At 38.9% G+C, this 15,036-nt stretch overlaps 1 protein-coding gene across 1 annotated transcript in view; it reads right to left on the reverse strand.

The window, feature by feature from the left end:
* asic4a (acid-sensing (proton-gated) ion channel family member 4a) overlaps nucleotides 1-15,036 on the reverse strand; it is a 195,814-nt gene that overhangs the window by 7,577 nt on the left and 173,201 nt on the right. The window contains exons 5-9 of the mRNA XM_015966821.3: nucleotides 9,611-9,664; nucleotides 6,089-6,242; nucleotides 5,288-5,379; nucleotides 5,032-5,111; nucleotides 1,346-1,456 (exon numbers count right to left, since the gene is read on the reverse strand). Of these exons, the coding sequence (XP_015822307.1) occupies nucleotides 1,346-1,456; nucleotides 5,032-5,111; nucleotides 5,288-5,379; nucleotides 6,089-6,242; nucleotides 9,611-9,664 (491 nt within the window). The remainder of the gene's footprint in view (nucleotides 1-1,345; nucleotides 1,457-5,031; nucleotides 5,112-5,287; nucleotides 5,380-6,088; nucleotides 6,243-9,610; nucleotides 9,665-15,036) is intronic.

Below are 15,036 nucleotides of genomic sequence, written 5' to 3' on the forward strand. Positions count from 1 at the left end.
TATTTTGTAGTCATGCTAATTACGAACTTTTACAAGCTGATACATCTCAAAGTACTTAACTTGTGTGGTCGAAACACCCATCATTAGTTTTAATTTAAATTGCAGTATAACATATGTGCGATCCAGGGCGTAAGGCAAAGCGGATTACAAAATACCTCTTTTAGCCCCTTTGACTTGAATTCATTTTTTCATTCTTCAGGGGACCCATGAGCCGACCGGAAAGGGAGGAGACTAGAGAGCCTAGTCTCAACGAAAAAAATGAACGCAAAGTAAATAGAGCTATAAAGGCTATTTTCTAATTAGCAATGCCTTTCACCCCAAATCACACTACTTTATTTAAATGAAAACTAATGATGTGAGTATCAACTATGTCTGTCACGTACTTTGTGAATTGTTAGCTTGTAAAAATTTGTAAATAAAATTACTACAAATCAGAGATCACCTAATGACATCATGGAAGAATATCACTTACTTACCACATGGCCAGATTAATAGTGGTTTTTACCACGTTTAATGCTCCGTCTGTCGTCCTGGAAGAAAGATTCAAAGCTTGCTAAACTCACAGTGATTTTCTTTTTCGCGTCTGGTTCGATGACGTCAATGAGGTGAGACGCATTTGTAGTCTGACATGTCTTTTCACAAATAACCTAAAATAACTTTTGCCTCCATTCGAAAATGAGCTCATTCTTGGCATCAACACGTGTCTTTAAAAGCCACGGACATCATATGTGAATTCCATGACACATATCAAACGGGATTAGAAAATACAGCCCCACTGACTTGCATTTGCTTTTTAAAATTTCCTGGAACCCATGGTCCGGAAGCAAATGGACATGACTTAGTGCAATCACGACTATCAAGTTTATTGCATAACCAGATATTTTTAACCAGTTGGGGTATATCCACTTCACTAATATATTGTTCCTTCACCTCCATTCACTGGGACTCCCCAACTTCCCACTTTTAAAACCTCTGGTGTCTACGACTGCTAAGCCAAACCTCCCATCATCTGTCACGGTTACATCATTTAGAGCAGAATTCCTCTCAGTAACGGGTAGATGCATGATAAGAAGTCTATTGTTCAGAAACACGCAACTTGTGAATGAAGTTGTGCAACAATAAATCTGAGCTCCAGGGGAGGTTTTGCTTAGCAAAGTGGTTGAGATTAATTAAAAACATTACACTGCTCAGTCTTCTAGGACAGAGGAAGAAAAAAAAGAAATTAATTTGCTTCTTATTCATTTCTTTGGCGTCTAATACAGTTACAGTGCTGCAGGGTAAATTGTACAATCTGTGTGAAAACAGGGTAAGATTAATTAGTTGCAGTGCAGTATTTATCCAGTACCTTTGCTTTCATTTCTTCTAGACCAACTGTTGCAACTGTTGTTGTCGGCTGCTTGGTCTTCTTCTCCTCTTTCTGCGGTCTCAGCAGACGTTGTAGCCGGTGCTTGATCACCTGATTTCACCCAGACCACAGCAGCAGGCAGAGTTAAAGAGCAGAAATAAGGGAAGGTGACAAGAAGTGCAGTGGTAAGCAGACTTCATCCTACATGATGTGTGGATTACATTCTTTCCCTACTTATTGACTTTATTAATGCATGTTTGGCAGTCAGCAGCAGGGCCAGAGCCAAAGGGCCTCAGACGCACTCAGGGAACTGGAGATTAATCTGGAAACTTCGTTTCAATCAAGTAGTCAAATATTTATTAGTTTAGAACATCATGTTTATAACTAATTTAAGGCTGAAATAAAAAAATGGTGAAAGGGCCAAAAATACGGAAACACTGCATGATGTAGAACTTTAAATTTGTAGATTTGCTAAAAGAAAAAAGGCAGAATAAATGATGGAATTAATACAATAAAATGACAAAATTAGGCTGCATTACCCCAACTTCACACTGGAGGCATCTGCGGCACGGAACGGCAGATAAACGTTGCTTCACATCGAAATACATCCATTATAGGCAATGGTGTGGACATTTTCAAGCGCGTCCCAGAAGCAGCTCGCCACAACTACAAATAAGATCAGGTTCTATTTTTGCTGCGAGCCACTCTGGGACACGTCAATTTCTGCAGTTAACATAGAGCTAGACAAGAAATCGCACATGGTTTCAGTGTAAAATGTCCAGTCATTTTCAAAATAAAAGATGTTAATTAAATGAAGTGTATAACATTTGAATAAATGCGTACTACAAATTCAATAAAAACCTCATTTTGATTATTTTGAGTTTGCTTTATCCCTCCTTAATAGGTAAAAATGTGTGTTTACTTCATAGGAATGTTTATGGTATGTTTTGTGTATACTTAGTGAAGTGTGCTGTTGACATTTTTAACTGAGTTACTAAGATTTCTGTTGCTGACTGCATTGACAACTACTTAAAAGCTGCAGAAAACACAGCTGCTATCTGTGTGTGTAAAACATTTTTATCCATGTTTTAGAGAATCTAATCTATTAGATTTGAAAAATTATACATCAACGTGGCAAAAATCAAAAGTTAAATTAAACTACTGTTGTGTCAGCTGCTTCCAAAGCTTTGAGGAGCTGCATTTCAAACAATTATTAGTTACATGATCAGCATTCGAGCAAATATTTTACTCCTGCCTGAGAATCAAATAAAACCTCTTACTAGCATAAGTGACAACATTAATGCTTCCGGCTGCAAGCTAAGATAATCACATCATTCTGCCAAGTAGGAACGCTCAGTTGAAGGGAAACGATGAATCAATGGAAGCTTCCACTCAAAGTAAACCAAAGCAGAATAAAAAAACATTATAGCAGCAATATATATGACAGCCTGGGACTTAAAAGGTAAGTGCCAAGTAGATTTATACAGGGTAAATACTGGATATTTAGGACTACATGTTTATGGGAAATGGGTGTATTATGTGACTTTTTACCCTGTTTGTTGGATATATACGAGGTACTTGCAGGGGTATGTACAAGGCACCTTTGGGGTATTTATTAGGGATAGTGGGACATATCGGGCCCATATCTACCAATTTTTGATATTTGCATCAGCTGATTTACCTCCTTAGTAGAGCTGATATAAAGTCAGGCAGATCTGCAGGCAGCCCGGTGCTGCTGGAGAATTCTACTTAAATGTATATTCATGTTCCTGAGTAACATTTGATTCAAACATGCTTTAATACATTATTGTCACCTGAAGTGTAGTTTTTATTGGTCAGTTAGTTGATTTCTTTGATAACTTCGATTAAATGTTGGATTTTAATAACAGAATTAAGATTTAAGAAGCCCATTTAAATACATTTGCAGTGTTTCTAGTGGGAATGAGTGCCTTGTAAGTCATACTCTGGGGGAAGAATGTTCCAGTGTGCCTGTGTTGGGAACTAGAAGTGAGCCACATAAGAGATAAGCTTCAGACGACAGGATTTGAAGTCTTATTTCCTGATATTTGGACATATCGCCTGTGAATGGCTAACGGCAACGTGACTTTACCCCTGATTCTGTTAGCTCTAAAACGTGGATGTTTTATCTCCATAAATAACACAAGTCTGAAGGAGTTCTGCTGTGCGATGGAGTTGATAATGCTAACAGTTAGCTTCTACTAGCCGAGACTTTCTCTGCCATTTCCTGGATGCTAAACCAACAACAGCCTAACTCGTCGTGAGCCAAGATGGGTGAGTCCATGTGGTGTAGCTCTGTCAGGCTTTTCTAATCTTGGAGTTTCACCGTCTATTTTATCAGAAGCTAATGCAGGAGATGGGTGTAGGAGACTATTTTCATGTTCAGCCTGCATGAAAAACTCAGTGACTGATTATTACCAAAAATAATAAGTAAAAATGGTTTTTCAGTGAAGGAGTTGGTCAAATTTAGTGCACAAAAACTGATTCAGGGTCAGAAATGTTGTGCATCAGCAGTTGCCATTAACGACATTTCAGCATGCAAATAAGGCAAAAAATATCTAAATATCGGCCATAAAATTTGTCCAAAAATTGGCAGCACATATTGGCCATTGGCTGACCATGACCTCTATACATGGTTGTGGGGAGGATGCCGGTCAGACCAGGCAGGCCCAAACGTATCGCGAGGGTCTGCTGGGAACGTCTGGCAGAGTCTCCTGTCAGAAGGAGCTTCAATTCCCACCTCCGACAGTACTTCCAAAATGTTCCGGGGGAGGCGGGAGACAATTAGTCTGAATGGACCCTGTTCCGTGCCTCCATTGTTGAGGCGGTCGACTGGAGCTGTGGTCGCAGGATTGTCGGTGTCTGCCGTGGTGGCAACCCCCGAACCCGCTGGTGGACACCAGCGGTTAGGGATGCTGTCAAGCTGAAGAAAGAGTCCCATCAGGTCTTTTTGGCCTGTGGGACTCCAGAGGCAGCTGACGGGTACTGGCAGTCGAAGCGGAACGTGGCTCGGGTGGTCGCCAAGGCAAAAACCCGGTCGTGGATACAAGCGGCCGAAATGAGTTTTCTCCGAAGAGTGGTTGGGCTCTCCCTTAGAGATAGGGTGAGAAGCTCGGCCTTCGGGAGGGGCTCGGAGTAGACCCGCTGCTCCTCCACATCGAGAAGAGCCAGTTCAGGTGGCTCGGGCATCTGGTCAGGATGCCTTCCTGGTGAGGTTTTCCGGGCACGTCCAACCGGGAGGAGACCTAAAGGTAGACCCAAGATCGGTGGAGGGACTATGTCTCTCACCTGGCCAGGGAACACCTTGAGATTCCCCCGGAGGAGCTGGCCCAAGTGGCTGGGGAGAGGGAAGTCTGGGCCTCTCGCCTTAGGCTACTGCCCCCGCGACCCGACTTCGGATAAGTGGATGAAAATGGATGGATGGATGGACCTCCATACATCTAGATGGATGGACCTCCATACATCAACATCAGCAATAGAAAAAACAAAATTGGTTGATCTCTAGTATTTATACAACACTTACCCTTTCTTAAGTACCTGCTAGTAAGTACCTGGCTGTAACACCATCAGATCTTTGTTTCAAACTCAAACATAAAAGTCAGAATGTCGTTTTCTTTTTGAAATCCAGCTTGATTTAAACAATGTGTGTGAGACAGCAAAAACGGTACCTCGTATATGTAATCCAGTATTTCTAATACTGTCAGGATGCTGGCTCCAATGAATAAGCCCATCTGTCCACCAATGTCACCTAAAATGGAAGAATGGAAATATCTAAGAAGCACAAAGGACAGAAGGCTGAGGCTGCTCCTATTTGCTGCTCATGGTTATAAAACTCAACACCACCGCTTTGAAAACACCTTGTTCACTGCTTTGGTGAGCCTGTTTAAATTTCATAAAAATGAGAGAATCAAAGCAGAATCTTACCTAATAAACCTGCAACATCGTATGCTTTCTTTTGTTCGATTGTTTCATAGTTCAATGCTTCAAAGAAGATGTCCAAAACCAAGAAGTTGTCTCTGGAAAAAAACAGAAAACTAAAATTATAATTCACAAAAAGAGATTTAAGAAATTACTCCAATCTTCTTTATGCTCACTGGATGGGATTACTAGGCCTGTGGTGCTGAGAACAAATCTGTCCAGTGATTATGAGATAATGAAGTCTTTCAGGGCTTAAATGAGATAAGCAGGACGTGCACTAACGGTGTGTTTAGTCACTCGCATCTGGAACGTAAGTCTGGTCATAATAATGTTGTGAGCCATCATATGCTTTTTGGTTTAACCATATTTACCTTCTACTTATGTGACACCGAGGAGAATCACTCAAATTGACTCTAAATATTCACTGGTGGAAATTATCTTATGGTATTTGACAAACCATTTCAAACATTGGTTTATTATTGTTGTTTAGATTTAGATGGTTTGAATGACAAAACAGACAAATGGAAGTTAATTACACTAATAACAATAATTAAATTCTTATCCTATAACACAACACTGTAAATATTTACCAGCTGGATAGAATGAAAGACACGGATATGTGGTCTCAACATTCAGCATCCCATTACCAGAGTCAACATCAACTGATGCTTGCATACAATTTTAATTGGTCTTTTTACATTTATAGTATCTGGTTATCACAAACCGGAGGTCGAACTTTATGGTCCATGAAGCGAGCGACGTATCACTGCTCATAAGTGAAGTCTTGTTGAAGAATCTCTGATGTACCTGATGTAGTCCTCCGACTTGTCGTATTTCCTGGAGAGATACCGAGCCGAGCCCTTGCTGGGGATTTTGACCATGGAGAGTTCTTTACCATAGCGGGTGAGATTACAGGGCGTCTCGCATGGACAGGTATCCCCGCTGTTCTTCTGTAGCTGTGCTGCAGACACAAGGGCAGCAGAGCTTTTAACAGATATGTACAGATTCTGTTTCTGCATGAAGATTTTGGTAGTTCAAGAAATAATAATACTGTCTGCAGATCTTCAATCACATTTTCAATTACTATTTACGTGAAATCCTAACAAAACAGTCCAGTTTAAATCCATCCCAATACATGTCAGCTCAATCAAGCGTTTTTAATTCAGACACATCAACATATATGTACATTTCTATTTAAAAATAATAATAATATTATATATATATATATATATATATATATATATATATATATATATATATATATATATATATATAACTGATTATAGGGGTTATGGATATATGTAATGTTTTTGGTTCACTCACTGGTGTTCTTTTTAATATAAAAAACTTATAGCAACAAATAAATTTCTAAACCTTTAGTTTGAAAGTAATCATTTTATAAATGAGTTTAAGGTGTATTTTTGTTTTAAAGTCAGGAAAATGTCCTATTTAATAACATGGAAGGGGCGGGGCTTTAATATTACTGCAGCCAGCCACTAGGGCGTGCCTGTAATGTTTCATCTTTAATTCCAGTCTCATCCCTGTAGTGTTTATATATGTCAAGATGTCAATAGAGCATGTGTTTCTATGCAGTTTTAAGGATTAGAGTAACACTAAATGGTTATTTAAACTTTAGGCTCGAGCTTTAACATTTATCTCTGTTGAGTTAGAAACTTCACCAGTTTCATATTTGACACCACTTTGCTGCCCTCTGCTGGCCAGATATTACACTTAACAGTTATATGGAGCAGGTAGGTGCTCTACAAAGGGAGCCCCTTACCTGCTTTACGGTTGTTAGAAGTAATGCTAGCAGTTAGCTTTTTCAGTTTGCTGATCATCAATTAAAAGATTAGGATGAAGAAAAAGAAGTTAGCTTTTTTGTTGGCATCATGGCAGTGCCTGCAAGTAAAAGTAAGACAGTAATGTCTTTGGAGGGCGAAGCAAAGAGCTAAAACCAGAGTGAACAACGGCACAGCCTACACTAGATTGAGGAAGCTAAAGGAGGCTACAAAATCACGGACTGATGGTGACCTAGCTTTGTTGCTACTGAACTTACAATATTCATTATCCAACACTGTGGATCTTTTACTTCAGTTTATTTTATTAGCAGTTGGCTTATGTTAGTGTTAGCTTGTTGTTAGCGCTAGCTGCAACAGACTGCAGCAAGGTTGTTTGCGACAGTTGTAATTCCACTTTCAGTCAGTAGGGCAGAGGAGCAGGAAATTGTTCTGTATTACTTTAACTCTAAATGCATCAGTTTAGGGGAAAAAATTCTGTTAGATTAAAAGTCTGCTAACTGGCAGAGGGTTGCAGGTTCGAGACCCTCTCAGTCTGTCATAGTCGTTGTGTTCTTGGGCAAGATGCTTCGGTCAGTGCGCCCCTGGGCAGCTGTGGCTGCAATGTAGCTGTTCACCATCAGTTTGTGAATGTGTGTGTGCGTGGGTGAATGACTGGTTGTGTTGAAATGTGTCTTGGGAGGTCGTAGACTCTAGAAAGCACTGTAAATACAGACCATTTACACTGAAAACCAAGAAAAGTTCAAACATGTTAAATATGCTTTGTTCCATTTCTGCTAGATAGCACTATCATTTTCTCATTAGTGACTCCCATTGTTTACACAGAGGAACAGCTGCTGCCCAGTAGGTTTCAAGTCTACTTGTGACATTATTCAAACCTTGTTTTAAAAAAACAAACAGTATTTTAAATGTGAAACAAGACCTTTTTGTTATTCTTTATTGCATTTATTGATTCAGAATAAAACTCATATTGAATTGCACTTTATTACGATTGATCGTTTCTGCACAAAAGGGGTCATTGACAGACTAAAGTGAGAACGTGTTGTCCAGGGACACGCGTCGGCCACAGATCAGAGACATGCAACTCAAATACCAGCAGAGTGATGGAGCAAATGGACAAAGATAGTTTGCAGCAATCAACAATAATAGTTTTCCTTTTTGCTTAATTGGTTGCACAACATTTTAACAGACCTGTATCCAACATCATTTGATGTAACATACAATAATGAGTGAATAGAAGTCAAACCTTTTGTGTTTTGCAAGGTTTTACACAAAAATGAACCTACCCATGTTTCTCACTACAAGCTTATTACCCAGAGCTGTGTGATTATTCAGCATGCCACTGCAGAACGAGTGCTTACAGTAATCATGTAACAATTGCTTTGCAAATAAATGATCAAGTAAAGTAAGTGGCGCTGGAGACTTTGCATAGTACCTTTTACTTAATTAGCATGCATACGTAAGTGGCTAGCATAATAACGGATACAAATTTATGATCCTAACTCTAAAACAACTCTCAACAACAAAGGAGCATAAATGGTTTTACTCAGTCATTCTTTTAAAATTCAGAAAGCATTCAGTTGAGGAAAAAAAAAGAGTTGAACCACTGAACACAGTAATTATGATTTAATGATTTATGTATTTTATAACTCTAACAATATGGGTATTTGTATGCAGGAGCGTGATGTCACATATTCTGTCTGATGTAGGAACAAAGCACTTCTAGAGTTTAAATATAGAAATTATATTTTAATGTAATTCTCTGATGGAGGGTGAACATTTTCACTCTGTTTGACTCCGGGAATATGACCTGCATGAATATGGCCCATTCTTACAAGATATATCAAAGATCTCATTCAGGCGTATTTTAAACAGGGTTTGAATTCAGTGAAAAGAGACATAATTAAATTTTCTGGCTTGTTTGGCTGAGAAATGATAATTGTGCTGCCAAGTCAATAAAAAGGCCCCTTCTTATTGGGATTTCTTTGAAAACTAAGGTTCAGTTATCTGCTGGTAGAGTCCAGGCTGAGGTGTGTGTGTGTGTGTGTGTGGGTGGGTGAAGATATGGAGAAATTAATTTGATTCAACATTAAAGGTTTAATACGTCAGCATAACATAAGAATTCTACATTCAAATAATCCCAAATCAGTCTAATGTGTCATTCATGCTAGAAGCAAGGTTACACTGAAACATACTTCTTTCTCAGTCAGATGGGGAGGTTGTCCATTTTTCTACTTTCAAACTAAAGGAAGGAGGGACGTAACTACATAGATATAAACATCTTCAGAGCTGAGCGTCAGCTCTGAAGGTTTGCAGCCGCAAACGAAACCGTCAGCAAGGTAAAGAAAGACCTTATCTGTGTCTAAAAAAGAACCAAAATGGAATGTAATAAGAAGATTTCATAATAGCCTGTCCTTTCAGGTGTAAAATAGGAAGAAAAAAAAGTATTTGTATTTACTGATTGTGTTTCCATTTCTGTTTAGTGGGGAGTTTATTATAATGGGAAAAAAAAAGAGAGGAGATTGTTTCTTACCGAGTGCTTTGTCAACACAGCTGATTTTACTGGGAGGGCAGATATCCGCGGTTCCTGGAAAGGAGAACAGAAAACGACTCTGATCAATCAGAAATAAAATAAGCAGTGACCCGCGTCCGCTGCAGTGAACAACACTCCAGCGCTTATCATTCATCTCTAAACGAAGGCAGGACATCCTTCCACATAACCCGGGCCATCTCGGATGCCTGCCCTCAATTGCATTGAGAAATGGAGCATATTGTCTCCACCCGGAGAGGCGTAGTTAGAAAGTCTTTAAAATCCAATCAATGAGGCACTAACTTGTAGACAAACACACTGCCTGGTCCATTAATGACAGGTATTCATAAAAATATAAATCATTTACAGAAGTGGGTTTCTCTGCCTGCTTCTATAAATGAAGAAAATGTAAGAACTTTCTTGCTAGGAATATTCTTTATTCAACATTTATAATGATATTCCTTAAATATCTAGATTTTTTTTATCTTTAGAAATTTAGAGTGTGAAGGAAAGAGCTGGCCTGTGTCAGCTGTCCACACATCAGGAACAGGAACAACTCAATAGGCTTTTTGGGAGGCGAGCCAAATATAGAAATAGACTGAAACACTAAAATATTCATCTTAGACCAGACAAAGATAAAAGAAATACCCCAAAACAAAAGAAACAGTTTCTTTTAGATATGAGTTTTTCAAATGGCTTCAATGTACCAACAAAAAAAAAACCTTTTAAAATGAATTTTAGAAATCTGTGAAGTTGTTTGACTTATTTTTTATCAATAAAGAATAAAAGAAGCTTTTCCTAAATGGGTAAGTCTATCTTTAGGGCTGCTTGTAGCACATCCTAACAAATTTAGTTTTATTTCAAAATTAGAGGGTGTGAAGTTTATTTCTGGAGACTCTGGTGAATGCAGTGCTGATTTTAAGGAGGACTGGTGTTGTTAATTTTGCTTAGAGCGCTAAGAGTTTGGACTGGGGTTAAGGTGGAGCTGTAATTTCGGTGCCATCACAGCTGAGGACAACTATGCATATAAAGAAATAAAAACTGTAATAAAAGTTAGATAAATGTGAAACGTATTTGCTGGATGAAAAACAAATGCAACATTCTCCTAGCCTGGAATCTACACCGTCGTCTGCCGGTCTAGCAACGCTCCATTGGAACCTCGCAGCCCTGGCCAGTAATGTTGCTGGCCAGTCACAGCACATTTGTTTTGGTTTTTGTTTTATGTAGTTCTTTCATGATATAATACAACAATTGTTCAATAAAATAAAAAAATATCTATCTATCTATGTTTATCAGAGAGCTTCAACATGATACTTGACCAGTTTTATATTTGACACCACTCTACAGTCCTCTGCTGACAAAAAAAACTACATGTGCTAGTTTTGTCCTAGGGGGTGTTCTTTATATGCTCAACAACTGTTAGTTATAACGCTAGCGTGACGGATGGCTGTTGTTCTCTATGAGCGTTGCGCTCCGCCTCCCATGCCAGCTCTTTAAAAGCCCCGATTGTGTCCATCTGCGCAACAGCATTTACCTGGCGTCCTGACAGACAGGTGGGGCAGCGTGTCGGAGCTGTACACTGGGTGCACGGAGGATTATTTTTATGGGATCAGTGGTGTGGATGTGCCGATTTACCCGTTGTCTGTGAGCCCTTCCCATGAGACATAACAGAAAGCGCTGGCATTGCTGTTTTTGTTCCGTTGATTATTTTGTTAGTTATCTTTTTTCCCTTTTATGAAACTCCGAATGTTTTTGAGCTAAAACCAGAGTGAACATCTCAGCAGCCTATGCTAGTTTGAGTGAGCTAAAGGAGGCTTCAACATTTTGGGCTGATGGTGACCGGGCTTTGTTGGTACTGGACTTGTAAGTAATAATAATTTTTGTCCAACAGAGTGGATTATTTTACTTCATGGTTTATTAGTTGGCTCATGTTAGCTCATTATTAGCGCTAGCTACGGCAGGCTGCAGCAGGGTTGTTTACAACATTTTTAATTCCAATTTCCGTCAATAGGGCGGAGAAGCAGGAAACTGTCAAGTGTGAAGAAAAAAAAATCTTTTTCTTTTTACAAAAACTACATGACTAAAAAAATCATTTGGAGGCATGAGTATAAGCAGGATACATCTGATTCAGCAGACACAGAAAAAGAAGACAATATGAAATATTTTAGACATTTGACACCACATTCTGTGGTCGCTTCAAGGCAGTAAAGTTATTCTCTCTTATTGTCTCGTGGCTAACACTTCACAACCTCATGGAGTCATATCTGTTGATATTAACCAATAAATTTTACTTGAAGTTTGAAGTGAACTAATGACAGCAACCACCCAAACCAGCAGCCCAGAAAAGCCTTTATATTTGTCTGATGTAATAAATAACAAATATCTAGTCTCCACATCAGTGCAAAAATAAAGATTAAGCTGCCAACTGTCTTTGTTTAGACAATATTTCATTGTCATTGAATCAAGGTTATTAGAGACATTCTTGCAATTAAGACACATAAAATGTGAAATGTGTGGCTTATCTTGATCTGAAGAGATTCCCAGCTCCTCCAGTAAAAAGAAGTAATGGATACCAGTGAATGTTTTATTAGGGGATAAAAAATGTATTTTTCAGATATTTAAAATGAATCCTTCTGATGTAAGTAAAACAATCAGGGCTGCTTCTGCAATTTCAGCTAAAGAGTGTCTAATGCTGATCTCTATAGGCACCTCCGGCATCATTAGCAGAAAGTGCATTTAGAAAAAAATAAACCACACACAAAGCAACTGTAGAGCTTCAAGGGAGCAAATTGTTGTCTGAAAAGGACGTGTCTGACAAACTGCCGTGAAAAAAATAAGGTAGGTAGGGAAGCTACTCTTGAGCCAGAAACATGAGCAGGTTCGCGTTGGACAGCACTCTGTAGACCAGAAACTGCACTTACAAGTTTTATGGTTCGGTAGGAAAACTAGTGGGAGGCCTACTTGCTTTACAGCAACGGCTGCAATGTGCTGGTAGCTCATATAAAGGTTAGAAGTTAGCTTTATCAGTTTGCTGACCATCGCTAAAAAGCACAAAAATAATAATAATTTTGTTTAGTAAATTTGCATTATGGTGGAGCCCAAAAGTAAGAGAGCAGCGGAAGCAAAGCAAAGAGCTAAAACCAGCAAACATCGACGCTGCCTGCACTTGTTTGAGGGAGCTAAAGGAGGCTACAAAATTACAGACTGATGATGACCTGGCTTAGTTGCTGTTGGACTTGTAAGTAACATTTTTAGTCCAACAATATGAATCTTTTAGCTTCGTGGCTTATTTTAGCATCAGTTGGTTCGTGTTAGCATTAGCTCGTTGCTAGCGCTACAGCAGGCTGTAGCTGGCATTTTTACGACAGTTGTAATTCTGCTTTCAACCAAGGGGGAAGAAATGGGAAACTTATTTAGGGTTTCTTTAAAAAAGAAAATGATCAATGTATAAAAACTTTAAATACCTCATGGGTGAGTACAATATTCAAGGAGTGGTAAAAAATGTCGATGTTAGAACAGTTTTAAACTTTTTGCACAATGTTTAACATGTCTAAAATGTTGCATCTTCGGGTTTTGTAGGCGTTTCAAGAAGAAACTGGAAAATGATTTATAAAAAAACACAACATGGAGCTGTAAAACAACCATATTGTAACCTAAAAGCCTTTTACATCCCAGAGGGATTTCCTATAGAAAACATTTCAGTTGCAACAACGCAGAGTCTAAACCAGCTTCAAATGTTCTGCCTTGAATGTGTCACTCATATTTGTACGGTTTGTAACTGTAGTGTGAAAACAGCGAGTTTCCTTCCTCAAACCAAAAGCTCCTCCATTCACAGAGAGCCACATCAGTCATTTTGCATCCAGTGACTCAGCTGTTTGATTTCCTGCTCTTGAGTCTTGATGACGTGCCCACAGAGGGAGTCCAAACATCTCACATGGGGTTTGTCAGACTTTGCAACGTCTTCCTCTTCTGATCAGAGGGAGCTGTTACAACAGTAATCAGTGTTCTTCTAGAAAAATCCTAATTCTAACAGACATTAATTTGCATCACGTTTCAACAGCTGTTAGATTTATTACCATAAAATCCCATACTGATGTTCATTCTCTCCAGATGACAAACCCCACAGATTGTTGGATTAAAAGTCAGGAGGTCATCACAATCTAATGACTGCACACCCTGTACCAATTAGGATAAATTATGGCGACTTTGATGATGCCTTTCATTTTCATAGGCTGTCATTATTTCAAAATTGGTTCATGGCCACATCAATGAAAACCAATTTCACTCCCATCAACCTCAGCTATGCTTTGCGTGTAGTTATGAGGATAAATGTCACCATGCTAACAGGCTAAACACAGATGGTAAACATGGTTAATATTACAGTGTGTGAGCTCAAAATGACACCAGTTTATGAAAGAAAAGAAAAGGAGCAGACAAAGAAATGAGCCAGCAGGTAAAGTTAAAGATTTTACTTTAAAAACGTGGCAGGAAGACTTCCGATATGAGTGAAGTAGACGCAAGTGAAAGGAGTTCCGTATAACCAACAGAAAAATGAACTAGAAAACACTGAACTGTAAAGAAAAAATAAGGAAAAGAAGGGGAAGCAACAATGAGCGGAGGAACAATGACTAAAGGGAAGAACAAAAAGCAGCAAGAAAACACAAGTAAGGATACAAAGCAGATGTTAACCATGGAGGCTACCGGGGAGCTAACACGAGAAGCTAGTTTGGATAGCATTAGCCTCCAGATACGAATGCTAAATGCCGAAATGAAGACCGAACTCCAGGTAAATAAAGAGGAGATTACAACAGAAATGAGAAAGGAGCTGACCGAATTCAAGAAAGATATTAATAAACTCCTTGAAAATATGGACAAAGAAATAAAAGAACAAAATGAAAGGATACAGGACAGAGAAGCACGAACGGACGAGCTCGAACAATGGAGCTGTGAAGCTAACAAGGCCATACAGCTCATACTGCAGGAACAGAGAAACATCTGAGACAAACTAGAAGATATCAAAGCAAGAGCAAGGAGGAACAACTTGAGGGTGTATGGAATTAAAGAAAGTAAGGAATCAAAACCCTCCGAGGTGAAGGAGATAATAGAAGAATGGCTTGAGAAAGAACTAGGAATAGAAGATCTGCAAATACAAAGAGCTCACAGAGCGCAGGCACCCAAACCGAAGGAAGGACAGGCATCCAGATCCATAATAATACACTTCCAGCAAAGTAAAACAAAAGAAATGATTTTGAACAACGCCTGGGAGAAGAAAAAAATGACATTCGAGGGAGAGGGAGTGTATTTCAATCATGACTACACTGCAAAAGTTCTGTGTAACCCAGAAGCTAGAACCTTAATGAGGTATTAACTAATTGGCTTACTAATATGATCCATCCTCAATTTAGATAAAATATAAAATATAAATTAAG

The sequence above is a fragment of the Nothobranchius furzeri genome, chromosome 14, assembly GCF_043380555.1.
Source record: "Nothobranchius furzeri strain GRZ-AD chromosome 14, NfurGRZ-RIMD1, whole genome shotgun sequence".
In the NCBI taxonomy this organism is placed as follows: domain Eukaryota; kingdom Metazoa; phylum Chordata; class Actinopteri; order Cyprinodontiformes; family Nothobranchiidae; genus Nothobranchius; species Nothobranchius furzeri.